The sequence below is a fragment of the Carassius auratus genome, chromosome 1 (assembly GCF_003368295.1).
Source record: "Carassius auratus strain Wakin chromosome 1, ASM336829v1, whole genome shotgun sequence".
In the NCBI taxonomy this organism is placed as follows: domain Eukaryota; kingdom Metazoa; phylum Chordata; class Actinopteri; order Cypriniformes; family Cyprinidae; genus Carassius; species Carassius auratus.
Genome location: NC_039243.1, coordinates 28,326,856 through 28,339,678, shown reverse-complemented (window position 1 = coordinate 28,339,678; position 12,823 = coordinate 28,326,856). Strand labels below are relative to the sequence as shown.

The window sequence follows — 12,823 nt, the reverse complement described above, 5'->3', positions numbered from 1 at the left end:
TGAGGTAAGCAGGCTAGCATTTAAAAAAGAACAGTAATTGATCATTTTTTACCCAAAGATGCAAATGTGCTCACTCTCAGGCCATCCAAAATATAGATGAGTTTGTTTCTTCACTTGGAGAAATTTAGCGTTACATTACTCACTTGCTCACCAGTGGATCTTCTGCAGTGAATGGGTGCCGTCAGAATGAGCATTCAAACAGCTGATAAAAAAACACCTCACCATAATCTATGACTTTAGTAATCAATGAATGTTTTGTGAAATGAAAAGCAGTGTAAGTTCTTAACTTAACCATTGTTTCTGCTGAAAATCCATAATAATTCTTCCTTCATTGGAGAAAGCAAAATTTTGGATAGAGGACTCATATTGAAAGTGAAGTGACATTCAGGCAAGTATGGTGACCCAGACTCAGAATTTGTGCTCTGCATTTAACCCATCTAAAGTGCACACACACACACACACACACCACAACCCTAGGGTTAGGAGTCAAACTCTCTAACGACTAGGCCACGACTTCCCCGTATTGTAACCGGAAGTAATTAAAACATCTTAATGATGGATTTGTTATTTACAAACACGCAGCTTTTCAATTCCGCAGATGTTAATTGATGCTGACGAAAATGAGACTGAAAATAAGGTAAGATAAATCCCATAAGATCATTTGATTGTTCATATAATTATTCAAATGTTTCCAAAGTCAGCATGGAGTTGAATCCGAAAGGTTCTGTTATGGCTGCTGTGTGCATTCTGGCAAAGTATATTGTGTGTATTATTTCTGACCTGTATGATGATTTCTTGCTGTTGTGTTGTAGCTGAAGAGTGTTCCATCAGACTCTAGTGTGCTCAAGCCCACTGGACGAGTGGTGGGCGTTATTAAGAGGAACTGGAGGCCTTTCTGTGCGATGCTCTCACAGTCAATGATCAAAGAGGTAACAGTGCTTCACCACTAGCTCGGTTTCAGACACTGAGCTCTGTTGATTTTGCTTGCCCTTACTGGTGCCGTTGCTGGCAGTCTTGACAGTGACTTTGTCCTGCTTGGAACTGATTTAACCTTTTTTCCTTGGAAAATGCATTTTTTTTAAATGAATGCTGTTCATTTGAACTTCATCAAATGATCCTGGAAAAAAAAAATTGATTTCCACAAAAATATGAAGCTGCGGAATGGATGAAAGATCTTGATTTGAGATCTTATATTGACAACGGGAGAGTTGAACTACTCTGCAAAGTCGACTCCATCCAAAGGATTTCAATAGAGTTAAGTTCAGGACTCTGTGGTGGCCAGTTCATACAAGAAAATGATACATCAAGCTCACTAAACCACTATGTCAAAAATTAATCTTAGAATAGTTGTCCAAGAATATGTACATGTGTGTGCAACAAAATTTGGTTCTTTTAAAGGGGATAATTATCTTCTATACCCTCTCTATAACATGCCAGAAACATGTTAATCACTACAATAATGATCCAATTGTTTTTTTTTGTTTTTTTTTCAAAGAGAAACAAAGCTGAGATGTTCTCTGTGAGAAGATCTCCCGGATGCGAGGTGGCATCTCATTATATACCCTATACAGGGCGTTTCCAAATAGTCAAACTTTGCTTTATGGTTACAATTTTAATAATTTTTATTATTATTATTTTATTATTTTACTACTTTTAAAAGGGCCCCTCCTTTGGTACAGACAAAGGCCCTGTCTGTATGTTTGACCACATGTTTCTCATCTGGTCTGTACAGTTTGGCCACGTACGCATATTTCTTTGTATACTTAACCTATAGGATTATAATGGAATAATAACTAGCAACAAAAATGGCTAGATTCACATTGATTATACTTGATTGATTAAAATCTTTTTAATAAAAATCTTCCACAAAGCTCTCTATGAAGATAGTCCTGAGGCGATAAATACACAGTATAAGAATTTTTTTTTTTTAATATAATCAATGTATTTTGCTCTCTGTATCCATTCCTGCTAAGTCATTTTAAGAATCTTTCTTGAACAAATATGATCTGTCTGATTTATTGTATTAATGAACTGTTTTGAATTTCGACCCCAGGCAACAAGGCACCTCTGGTTGGCCTAAATGCCCAAATACCCAAATGTAAGTGTCAATGATGTACAGTCTCAATTTTTTAGAAATGACAAGTTTTAAGCAACAGAGGTTTGCAGAGATGTTTTTTTTTTTTTTTTTTTTTTTTTTGTAGACTTGAGTTTAATATTTTAAATCATGCTCAATGTGTATTAATAGCAACCTTTTCTGTATTTTTATTAAGAAGTTTTAAACATGAGTCCTTGTTTGTCCTTTTCTGGATGTCTCTCAGGGTCACTTTGTGAAAAACCTTAGCTCTGCTGGAGATAAAGAGACTGAAACAGAGGTGCTACATGATGTTCCTCACCAGCCCTTCTGGTCTTAGCTTCCTACCCAAGATGCCCTGGAGCATTACTGAGGAGCTGTAGTAGTCATGCATTTTGAAAGACTTTGTAGTGCGGGAATGTTTCACGATAACTGTTGAAATGCTCAAGGCTTGAAATTTATCAGAATTTTAAGATCAGAGCAGATCTTAGACCCCTCTGCGTATGTAGTGTGGATCCTACTGGCTGTACGGATATTGATGATCCTCTTCACTGTCGGGAACTGGAGAATGGAAACCTGGAGGTATAGCAGCTTGCATAATCATCACAATGTACAGAGAATGTACTAGTGCTGTTGTGTTGGTGTTCACATTGCAGATGTCAGCCATTTTATTCGGCCAGGAAATGCTTTCGATCAAGAGGCAGCAAGCAGAGGCACCACAGTCTGCCTTTGTAGAAAGGTACTTATTTGTGGAAATGTAATTCATGGAATGATAATGATCAAAGAAACACAGCTTTGTTTTAACTTCATTCAAAAACATTACAAAATCTTACCAACCCCAAACTTGTGAAAGCTAGTGTAGGCTTAAACAATAATAATAAAAAAAAATTATTAGAGTTGTTAATAGTCCGTTTTTTTGGGCCTATTTCTCCTTTCAGCTGAAAACTTACAAGTACATGTATGGCTTTTTCAGCAGAAACGTTTTTTTGATGGCTGAAATGATGATCTATCCACAGTAATTGTAGTTCCTCATTAGGAATATAACCTCTAATCGTCTCGTGTTTTTCTATGTATACCTTTCTTTTAATTTTCATGGTAAATTTTGTCATTTCATTTCACGGAGAATTGACATGGTTCCTGAACGTCTGAGTTCCAACTTGTGTTCTCTGCGGTCCAATGTCGAGAGGTGTGCTTCCTAGCATAACTATTATCCCTCAGTTGGTTACCCTTTGTGTACACGTTTTATTATATATTTACATAGTAACTATCATTTTAAACCTTCACTGTCTAATGAGCACTTCCACCCTTAGGTTAGCATACTCTTGTATTTTGGAGAAGAACCACAATGCTGAAATCATCAGAGCTCACTTCAAGAGCATCATTAACTCCAAGGTTTGCTACATTGAAATTTCAAAAATGATATTTAAAGTGATGGTTTATGATGGAATGTGCACTGTAAGGAATTGTTATTTTATCACGTAAGGCCTCCCTTACATACGCCGAAGCTCAGATGAGGATTGATGACACCACTATGAATGATGACATCACAAAAAACCTTACGGGGAATTAACAGGCTGGCCAAGATCATAAAGAGCTGGAGGATTGCAAAAGGGTATTTCCATTTAAATAGAATAAATTCAATAATTTTGAAATGCAGTTTTATCATGAAACAGTCTTTAACCTTTTACGTTGACCCAGTTTGAAAGAGTTGCTTATTATACTAATTTTTCAGGGCGCTGTTTCCATATCGACAGCGAGCCTATAGATCTGCAGTTTAAATAACTGATTGTGAAATATAATCCCTTCTTTTTCCCCAAACTGCCTTTGTCTGGATTCTGGAAGTTAAAAACTTTTAACATTTTTTCTCCAGGGAGACTAATTCTATCGTGGAGGAGTTCATGTTGTTGGCGAATATCTCTGATCCTGAAGACACTAATTAGCATGCGAATGTGTGTTTGATCAGGGTTGGAGCTAAACTCTGCAGCGCATTGGCCCTCCAGGAAAAAAATTGAATAACCCTGCTGTACATTATTAATTCTCCTATACGCCCCGCTTTTCTGAAATGCAGAGGTGTGCTCTGATTGGCCAGTTATCCAGTGCGTTGTGATTGGCTGAATGTCTCATTTCTTCTTACAGTAAGTATTTGAACTAGTTTATATGATTGTTTAATAAGCACCTCATTATCGCTAAATAAACCTCTTTATGTCGATCAAGACTCTGACATGAAGTGAAGGTATTTAATATCATCCTGACCATTATTAAGGATAATTAAGGGATTTATTACACAACAATTTGGCAAATTTGTATTAATAAAGTATTTTTTTAAATCAGTGTACAGTACTGTTTTTGCTTTTATCTAGATATGAACTTGCTAATGCAGTATTTTTTTTTTTGTCTAAGACAAACTGTGGAATTATTATATTGTATTTGAGCTATAATATTCTTTCACCCTACAAATCTGAGATTTATTGAAAAGAGAATGTTTTAAAAAGGATTTTTAAGGACTAAAAAAAAAAAAAAAAAAATTCTATTTTTCAGTTAAATTTTTTTTGTCCAGTGAATACAATCATTTAAAATGGGAGATAAGTGTTATATTTAAGCAAACTAACTTCTGTTGTATTCAGGGTTGCCACACTTTCTGATCAATGAATTTCTGCGACTTAAAACCAAAATGCCAAACCCCAAAATTTAACTCTGAAGTTGAAACTTATGTGATTATGTGATGTGATGTGAAATTTGTCTGAAAACTACTTCTAATACAATCCACGTGAACACATTATGGAGTTCAATGGATTATCACAAGCTTTTAAGAGAATCAAAGCCACTGGCAATTTGTGTAGAATCAGATTTGATTGTATAGAATTACTTGATACAGCCAATAATATATATTGCATGCATAGATAAATAACCTGAGCATTTGCATATAGCACAGAATAAGTAAAATACATGATTTTTTTTTTTTATTAAATTCGAACCTTTTTAGGCCTAGAAATCATTAAATTCTCAGATTTTCCATCACAACGGAACCATAAATATTGTGGCATGAATAGCATTCCAAAAAAATTAAATAACTTTTATGCAAACCTGTGCTAAATCCATTTTGCTCCCTTTAAGAACTGTGAAGCACATAAGCTGTGAGTACATTAAATGGATTGGACTAGTTTAGATCAGCTGTGTACAGAAACAATGGTATATTCCACTGTGATGCCTTTGGCTTAGAGATTGATATTAGATAACAACAAAAATGAAGTCTGATGTCATTGTAAGAAGAAATTCCAAGCAGATAAAAGGACACCACTTTAATCCAGACGTTTTATTACAATTCAGATAAACATTGCCATAATATGTCTGCATTGTGGTATCCTCATAGGTTTGTTAGTGATTAATTAATTCATAAATTTTAAGTCTTAAAAAAAAGGCCTTATAAAAACAGCTAGAGGAAATGGTTACGTACCTGCCACCCTCTTAAGTAATTGGAAAGCAACATTTCACAATCAGTAAAACCTATACATAATCTTCAATCTAATTCAAGTTTCTCAGTCCCAAAGTTATTTCATTTTTGGAGCAAGAATAAATAATACTGTAGATTAATCAGTACAAAAACTTTTTCACGAGGCTCAGACAGTAAAACCACAGTATTCAGCATTCATATGAGCACCATCCAGCTTGATGTGTCAATGTGCCCTGCGTCTCCTCCACATCTTTGGGGGTAAGAGTGTTTAAAGTGCCTGTTCTGTCCTTTGTTCTCAGTGCGGTAAGATGAGCAACTACAGGACAAAACATTTGTTAGTGTGGTTAAGCACAGTGCATACTATCATCAAGTACAAACTATAATGAAGTGAATATTTTGAGTGTGCAAAACTAAAAAACTAATGCCACAATACAGCTGAATGAGGTATTAAAATGTGAGTTGGTTACAGAGTGACTGATGGGGTTTTTTTCTCGTCGCTGTGTGTGAGTGAGAGAGACTATACCTTTGGTTTAGTGTATCTAGTGAAAGGTACACCCTCTTCAGCAGTGTGTGTGTCCAGCAAGTCTTTACTCTGGCTGTCTGAACTGAGGGTGTCCATTAGGCTGGTGGTGCACACCGAGTGAGTGTTATAACCGCTATCCACCTGCAGAGGACACGAGGGACAGATTAAACCTAAAGATCAGCTCAAATCCATAATTCACAATTCCAACATAAAAGCTTGCAAAATGTATAAAGCATAAACCTAAAGTTACAGTAACAATGTAATAATTACATTTTACTCAATAAATAGTGCTACTTAAAAAAAATAAAAAATTACGCATGTAAATAAAAGGTTTTGAAATGTATACTTTATCTACAGCAAACTTTAAACACATTTTAAGTATGTCCTTTAGAAATAAACAAATAATTGTAATATATTAAATACATTTAATATTAATGATAATACATTTTATACAGAAAGAGAGATCAATCTTAAAGTTAGTGCTTTAGAAATAAGCATACATTTTTAGAATTATATAATATTAAATATTAATATTTTAAAAGGATGATAATAATAATAATAATAATGAATAGATACAGCATATATATTCTTATTGCTAAAGAGATTCAGTAAACCAGCAGCTGCCAACAGCAAGTTTCGCAGTGGTTTTATGTCAGCTACACCTGCTGGACTACTGCTGGAAAGACTCTTCATCTAGTTGTGTAATGTTTAGACTTTAGAGGCTACTTATAGCGCTTTTCCATTGCGCAAAAAACGTTTTTATTCCACGTCGCCCCATCAAGCTCTCGCTGGATTACAAAAGGAACGTCTGTGCTTCCTCAACAAACAACGAAACAGCCATTTTTGGGTTGTTAAAAAAGGTGCGTGCAATCCTTCGCTGGCTGTGCAGATTTAAATCTAGCGGTTCTGTTGTGTTGGTGTTGCAAATTTAGTGACTCATTTAGTGAAGATTCTCTCTGGCCACGTCACATTTTGGTACGGTACGTTTACGGTTCACTTGGAACCTGAACTGAGGTGGTACTACAAAAAATTTGGACTCATACTAGAATACTAACCTGCATGCTAATGTCGTAGGGTGTAATGCTTCCTTCCGCTAGCAGGGATACAAACATGTGTGTACTCTCAGCGTCAGGCACACTGCCTGTTCGAGAGCTGGACAGTCTCACTGGTGACGACGCAGTATCCTCTTCAGGAACCCAAACACAGGACTCTTCTCTGCTCCTGCTGATGACCTCATCCTCATTTTCCCTTATGTCAGTCTCATCATTTCCTCCAGCGTCCTTCATGAACTGCTCGTCTTGATCCATCTCCTCAGAGACAGCCACGGAGGCCTCAGACTCACTTCCCCCAGATTGGTGTCCTTCTCTCGGAGTATGAGGTCCTGTTGAGTTAGCGTCCAGGTCCATGGTAGGTAAAGGTTCATTGGGATGGAAGTTCTCCTTGTCCTGGAGGATAGGGGACAGGTGAGTAGGAGAGGCCCACATGCAGGCTCTGTCTCTAGGTCGGGACTGAAAGGGGGAGCAGCTTCGAATAGGGGAACAACCCTCCACCAATGGGCTCTCTCCACATTGGTTCAGGTCCATGTCTGAGCTGCCCATGGGATTGCCGTCGGGGGACAGAAACGACAGCCTTTTCCTCTCACCTATAAAGACAAAGTTGTATAGCACTTCACATATACTTATCCAAGGTTTCCCCAAGCGGGGTCTATGAGTTGGTGAAAAGCTAATTATTAATTATTGCTAATAATTAATACAGAAATGACAAGTGCCACTTCAAGTAAAAATGTTATGTCTAAGGGATTCAGCTGACAAAAAAAGGTTTGGGAACCTCTGTATTTGCATATATACTCATACATACAACAATAAATAAAATACAAATACCTGATCCAGGCGTCACAGAATGTTGAAGTCTGATGGGTGACAGAATAGGAGACTTGAAAGCAGGTGATGATCTCTCTGAAAACATGGGACTTGCGACACTGCCCAGACTGTGTGCTCGACACTGGCCTTGGATGGGACTGGATGAAAACTGGCCCTGAGGATTATGGATAAAACAGTGTTAAATTTAAAAGATCTCAGATATCAAGTACCCTCGATCCATAGGTTATTGGTCCACCAGAGTGTGGTTTCATCATCTATGATCTGGTACGTACAGACAAGGGCGTCCCAGTTGGAATGCCACACTGAAGTGGAGAGACGATAACAGAAGACATCATCTCTCGACTGCTGGGAGGGACGCTGTGGGTATATCTGTCTGGGCTGGAAGGGGTAGAGGACTCCGAGCCACTATCATGGCCATCGAGAAACAGCTTCCGGCGCAATGAAGAGGAGCTGAGGCTCTCCTGCACCTGCTCGGTTAACTCTTCTGTCCTGTAGTAATCACCTGGTACAACAGAAAGGAAATTCTCAAGTTAATCTGAATATGTACCCTAGCAAAGAAAAGCATGCTAATATCTGCCACGTTTAAATCATCAATAGACGAGATCTGACCCTCTAAAATTTAAGAAGATGATTCCATTTATTTGAATTCTGAACCTTTCTGTATTTGACCTAATATTGTACTCCGTCAAACTCACTCTCAGGATTTTGTGGAGGGCATCTAGATATGGATTTCAGTAGTCATTGAATAAAAAAAAGCTTGTAGACATGTTTTAATATGAATTAAACCATGTGAGATTTTCACTATTTACTTATAATTTATATTATTGTCATTACGAATTTCCCTGATATGAGTTCTCAAAAGGACTCATATTTAATCTCAGGTCATATAAACTATGCATACACAGTATTAAAAAAAAAAAAAAAAAAAAAAAAAAAAATGGTGATTAAAATAGTTTTGGTAGAGATATAGAATGTCACACTATGGAAGTGTTTTTTAAAAGGCTTTTCTGCTCATCAAGGCTGCATTTTACAGTAAAAACATTAATACTACGAAACATTATTACAATTTAACTTCTCTTTCTATGCAAAAAATATTTTAAAATGTAATTGATTCCTCTGATGCAAAGCTGAATTTTATGCAGTCATTATTCCAGTCTTCAATGTCACATGATCCTACAGAAATCATTCTTGCAGCTTGTTTAAAACAGTTGTGTTGCTTTAAATTTGTTGTTTTTGTTAATATTAAAATGGTCAAAAGAACACCATTTATTTAAAATAGAAGTCTTTTGTAACATTAAAAATGTCTTTACCGTTTGATCAACTTAATGCAACAGTGCAAAATGTATAAAATCAATTTCCCAAAAAAATTAAAATCTTACTGAAACCATACTTTTGAATGGTAGTGTATTCTAAATAATGTTTTCCTTCATTTTGAAATGAAGTAATAATTCATAAAAAAGGTTACCCAGAACTTTTTCAAGATTGAAGTCCACAGGTAGAGAGAGGACCGTCTGACAGATAGCTAAAACACAAACAAGCAAAGGCCAGTTATTTTAAATAATTTACAGTGGTGATCATTTATGAGTTTTGTCTCAGAGCTGCAGAACAAACCATTTATTTTCTTTGAAGACTGAAGCTCCTCTGTGACCAGTGGGGACAAAGGACCTAAAATGAGACAGTTTAACTTAATATCTAAGAACTACTTTGGATGTAATCAAGTGGCATGAAAACATCTCTCTCTCTCTCTTGTGTCATGACTTACTTTTCTGATGTGGCATTTTTACAGATTGTTTCGCTGCCGGTGGCCCCCATGGAGACGGAACAATTGCACCTTTAGTGAAAAACTGTAAAAACGAAAATAGCTGAATGACGCATCTTTCTCTTAAGTAAAAATAAAACGCTTTCATGGAGAGTCACTGTTTCGTGAATGGGGATGTAAAGCAGTTTTACCTGTTCAATTGCGTGCTGCCGTTTTTCCTCAATCTCAGCATCTGCCCTTGATGTGTTAAAACACAGCCGAGTAAATATCATGAGAATATGAACAGATATTTCATACCGACACCGTTGTAAAGCACTAACTTACATATAAACATCCTAACAGCAATAACAGTTACCTGGCTTGGCTCAGAAACACAGCCTGGCGGTGAATGTCCTCTGCGTCTATTTCCACAGGAAGTAAATTTGCCATTTCATCAATGGACCATTTGAACTTGGCTGGTGTCTACAACAAACAGTACAAGAAGAAATTAGTTTTCCTCTCGGTTTTTATGATTCCCCCTCGTACGCAGAGTCACTCACTCACCGCGGAGGAGCTCGAGGAGCTCGTGAACACGGACGGGCTGGGCACCAGGGGCTCGTGCAGACGGTGGTAGTCGTTTGGGCTCTCAAACGGGTTCAGGATAGCGGGTCTTCCGGGAGTCGCGGGTGTTATGTGAATCTCTGCTATGTCTCCCATCTTAAAACCGGCGTCCAGTAGAGCTTTCGTAAGAATGGAGATGAGTGAAAGACTGGAGATCCTTCAGAGCATCAACAAACTAGAGCGGTAAGCTTTCTGTTTGGTTATATATCACTGCATCTCATTAGCATTGATCAAACGATTCCTGTCTTTACAGGTGTTTAAAAAGACAAAAACGGGTGATAAATGTTCTTAATCAATAACGTTAACTTACAACGCAACGAAACTCAAACCAGCACAACAGTGATCTCTGTATGGCTCTAACGTCTGGTTTAATTTTCGCTCAAGAGGTGCTAGCCAATCACAGTTCAGCAGAACTCGCGAAACAACCAATCAGTGGACGAGAACGAGCGACCTGCCGTCTAGACGTAACTTCCTTTCACACGCCCAAAACAAAACTTTATTGATAGGATTACCGCAACAGAAAGCGCGAGGTGTGAACAAAACTCATTTTTTATTATATTATACTGTTTAATGCAGAATTTGTGACTTCGCCCGGTTTTTAATTCGCAAATAGTTGAAAGACACCAGGGACTATCAGAAACTGTCAGGATTGTGTGAGTCAATCATTAAATTAATAACTAATAGCTTTAGCACGATAGCATCATGGCCAGTCCCGCGAGCGCAAACATGAACGCTGTCCGGGAGACTATGGATGGTAAGAGTTAAATATTTAGAACAAAGAAATACTCTTTAAAATGTTGTTTCCAAACATATCGGTTCGTTAGTGAACGAATCCTTGACGATTTGGAAGTAACGTAACTTAAAATGAATGTGATTTCAGTCGGTATCTTTAACGGTTCTGGTTTACACAACACAATCATTCTCATAAATCACATTTCCAGTTCTCCTGGAGATGTCAAGGCTGTTGAACACGGGATTGGACATGGAGTCTCTGTCGATATGTGTCCGTCTCTGTGAGCAGGGGATCAACCCCGAAGCCCTGTCATCAGTCATCAAAGAGCTCAGAAGAGCCTCGGACTCATTCAAGGTCAGTGACACAGTCGTGTTTCAGTCTCTCTCCGCTCACTGGTTTTATCCACTCTCCCTGATATTAGATTGATACCAAATCACGAATAGCCTGTTAATTATCTTGTCAGTGACCTGAGAAATTAGGTTATGTCTGACTAGTCAGCATTTTAAAGTGCGAATTTCTGAAATGTTTCACTCCTGATGAGCATCTGGGAGTTTTGGTAAAAATGCTCTCTATAGAAGCAAGGTATGTTTTTGCTTGATAAGGAAAAAAAAAACACTATTCAATTTCTGCCAGTGGAATAATTTTAACCAACTACTCTATTTTTATGTAAGCCGGTAATATTAGGCTAGATGGGCATATTTCCACTTTTCAACGTTTGTTTGTCACTACTGAACTCTTTAAAAGAAAGTGTTCCATTTAAAGGCCTTAAAATATACAATTTACCACTTTTTAATCTTTTTTTCCCCATTTCATTAACTTCCATCTTTGTTTGTTCTTTTAGGCTTCTGAAAACAGCACTAGTCAAGGATGAGCAGTCTAAATTTCATCTATGACCGAGTCGACCCTGTTTGAGAAGAAAAAACTGCACAATGCATTGTATATAAACTTGTACATATGATTAATGTGTTAGTTTGATTTGCCTTGTTTGACCTACTTTCATGTGCCTCAGTCTGTACAGTACGACTGTTGTGTGTGCTCTTTTAATATTTTTTTTTTTTAATTTTGTATATACTAAAAATTATTATTCATTACATGCTAAAAGCAAAAATATGTCCTCAAAATAGATATTACCGTGTGGACCATTTTTTGCCTCCGATTAAGTCAGTAAAATATATTTTCTTTATACTAACTGTGCTCTTTTTATCTATGTGTCTGTGTCTAATCACTAAAAAGCATTTGATCTGGTCCTCCATGTGCGTTTATATTTTTTAACCACGTGATGGCGACAGCAGTGCATTTATAGCTAGTTCACCAATTGCTTCTGCTTTGTATTCTGTCATAGCGTTGTAATTTCAGTATTTTAGGATTAATCTATTTCTTTTAAACATTTATGATAAAGGTCATGGACTCTTCTCAACAGCTCATCCTTATTTTTATTTATTTTTTCAGAGCAACAAGTTAATTCAAATAGAAGTTCAGTTAGACATCAGGCCTGTTCTTCAACTCGTAGGTGCTTTTTTTGAACCTCAAACATCAGTCCTTGGAAATGTGGTAAACAAAAAAAACAAAAAAAAAAAAACACTGTGTATCTTAAATCAGCCTGAAAGGCAGTATCCCTATTGTAAGCTTCATTAACACCCATCCGTGCTGAGAGGAAGAGGTGGCTGTGTCCTTGGATCCAGCAGACGGAGGCATAATGTTTCACTCCTGGAGCGAGAACTCATTTCTGTGTCTACTCTTATTGCTAAATATTAACCCTGAGTCCAGTAGTTTCTCAAGGAGAGGTTTTAAGCAGAATGTGCTCTA

The 12,823-nt window shown here is 37.1% G+C and overlaps 2 protein-coding genes and 1 pseudogene across 3 annotated transcripts; 2 read left to right on the top strand and 1 right to left on the bottom strand.

Moving 5' to 3' along the window:
* Positions 1 to 598: 598 nt before the first annotated feature.
* On the top strand, positions 599 to 4,243 carry LOC113107995 (exosome complex exonuclease RRP44-like; annotated as a pseudogene).
* A 1,126-nt stretch (positions 4,244 to 5,369) lies between these two features.
* LOC113106324 (protein aurora borealis) lies at positions 5,370 to 10,645 on the bottom strand. 2 transcript variants are annotated; one of them, XM_026268122.1, is made up of 12 exons: positions 10,595 to 10,645; positions 10,228 to 10,403; positions 10,040 to 10,146; positions 9,876 to 9,921; positions 9,688 to 9,769; positions 9,537 to 9,590; positions 9,391 to 9,447; positions 8,198 to 8,427; positions 7,926 to 8,079; positions 7,101 to 7,687; positions 6,046 to 6,186; positions 5,370 to 5,838 (listed from the first exon to the last, which is right to left on the bottom strand). In XM_026268122.1, exons 2-12 carry the CDS (start codon positions 10,378 to 10,380, stop codon positions 5,818 to 5,820), a joined length of 1,632 nt encoding a protein of 543 aa, XP_026123907.1. In that variant the 5' UTR covers positions 10,381 to 10,403; positions 10,595 to 10,645; the 3' UTR covers positions 5,370 to 5,817. The 2 variants fall into 2 exon arrangements, with proteins under 2 accessions (XP_026123907.1, XP_026123896.1); XM_026268111.1 differs by having other exon boundaries at positions 10,228 to 10,645.
* Positions 10,646 to 10,784: 139 nt separating this feature from the next.
* Positions 10,785 to 12,269, top strand: LOC113106325 (mitotic-spindle organizing protein 1-like). The gene is made up of 3 exons (XM_026268139.1): positions 10,785 to 11,038; positions 11,226 to 11,371; positions 11,859 to 12,269. Exons 1-3 carry the CDS (start codon positions 10,987 to 10,989, stop codon positions 11,886 to 11,888), a joined length of 228 nt encoding a protein of 75 aa, XP_026123924.1. The 5' UTR covers positions 10,785 to 10,986; the 3' UTR covers positions 11,889 to 12,269.
* The last annotated feature ends 554 nt before the right edge of the window (positions 12,270 to 12,823 follow it).

What these genes read in the sequence shown, in the direction of transcription:
- LOC113106324 (XM_026268111.1), bottom strand. Translation starts at nt 10,380, where the DNA reads ATGGGAGACATAGCAGAGATTCACATAACACCCGCGACTCCCGGAAGA. An exon ending in GGCAGCACGCAATTGAACAG is followed by an intron (nt 9,770 to 9,875) that starts GTAAAACTGCTT and finishes TCGTTTTTACAG; the next exon opens with TTTTTCACTAAAGGTGCAAT. An exon ending in CAATCTTGAAAAAGTTCTGG is followed by an intron (nt 8,428 to 9,390) that starts GTAACCTTTTTT and finishes CTGTTGTACCAG; the next exon opens with GTGATTACTACAGGACAGAA.
- LOC113106325 (XM_026268139.1), top strand. Translation starts at nt 10,987, where the DNA reads ATGGCCAGTCCCGCGAGCGCAAACATGAACGCTGTCCGGGAGACTATG. An exon ending in TGTCCGGGAGACTATGGATG is followed by an intron (nt 11,039 to 11,225) that starts GTAAGAGTTAAA and finishes TCACATTTCCAG; the next exon opens with TTCTCCTGGAGATGTCAAGG. An exon ending in GAGCCTCGGACTCATTCAAG is followed by an intron (nt 11,372 to 11,858) that starts GTCAGTGACACA and finishes TTGTTCTTTTAG; the next exon opens with GCTTCTGAAAACAGCACTAG.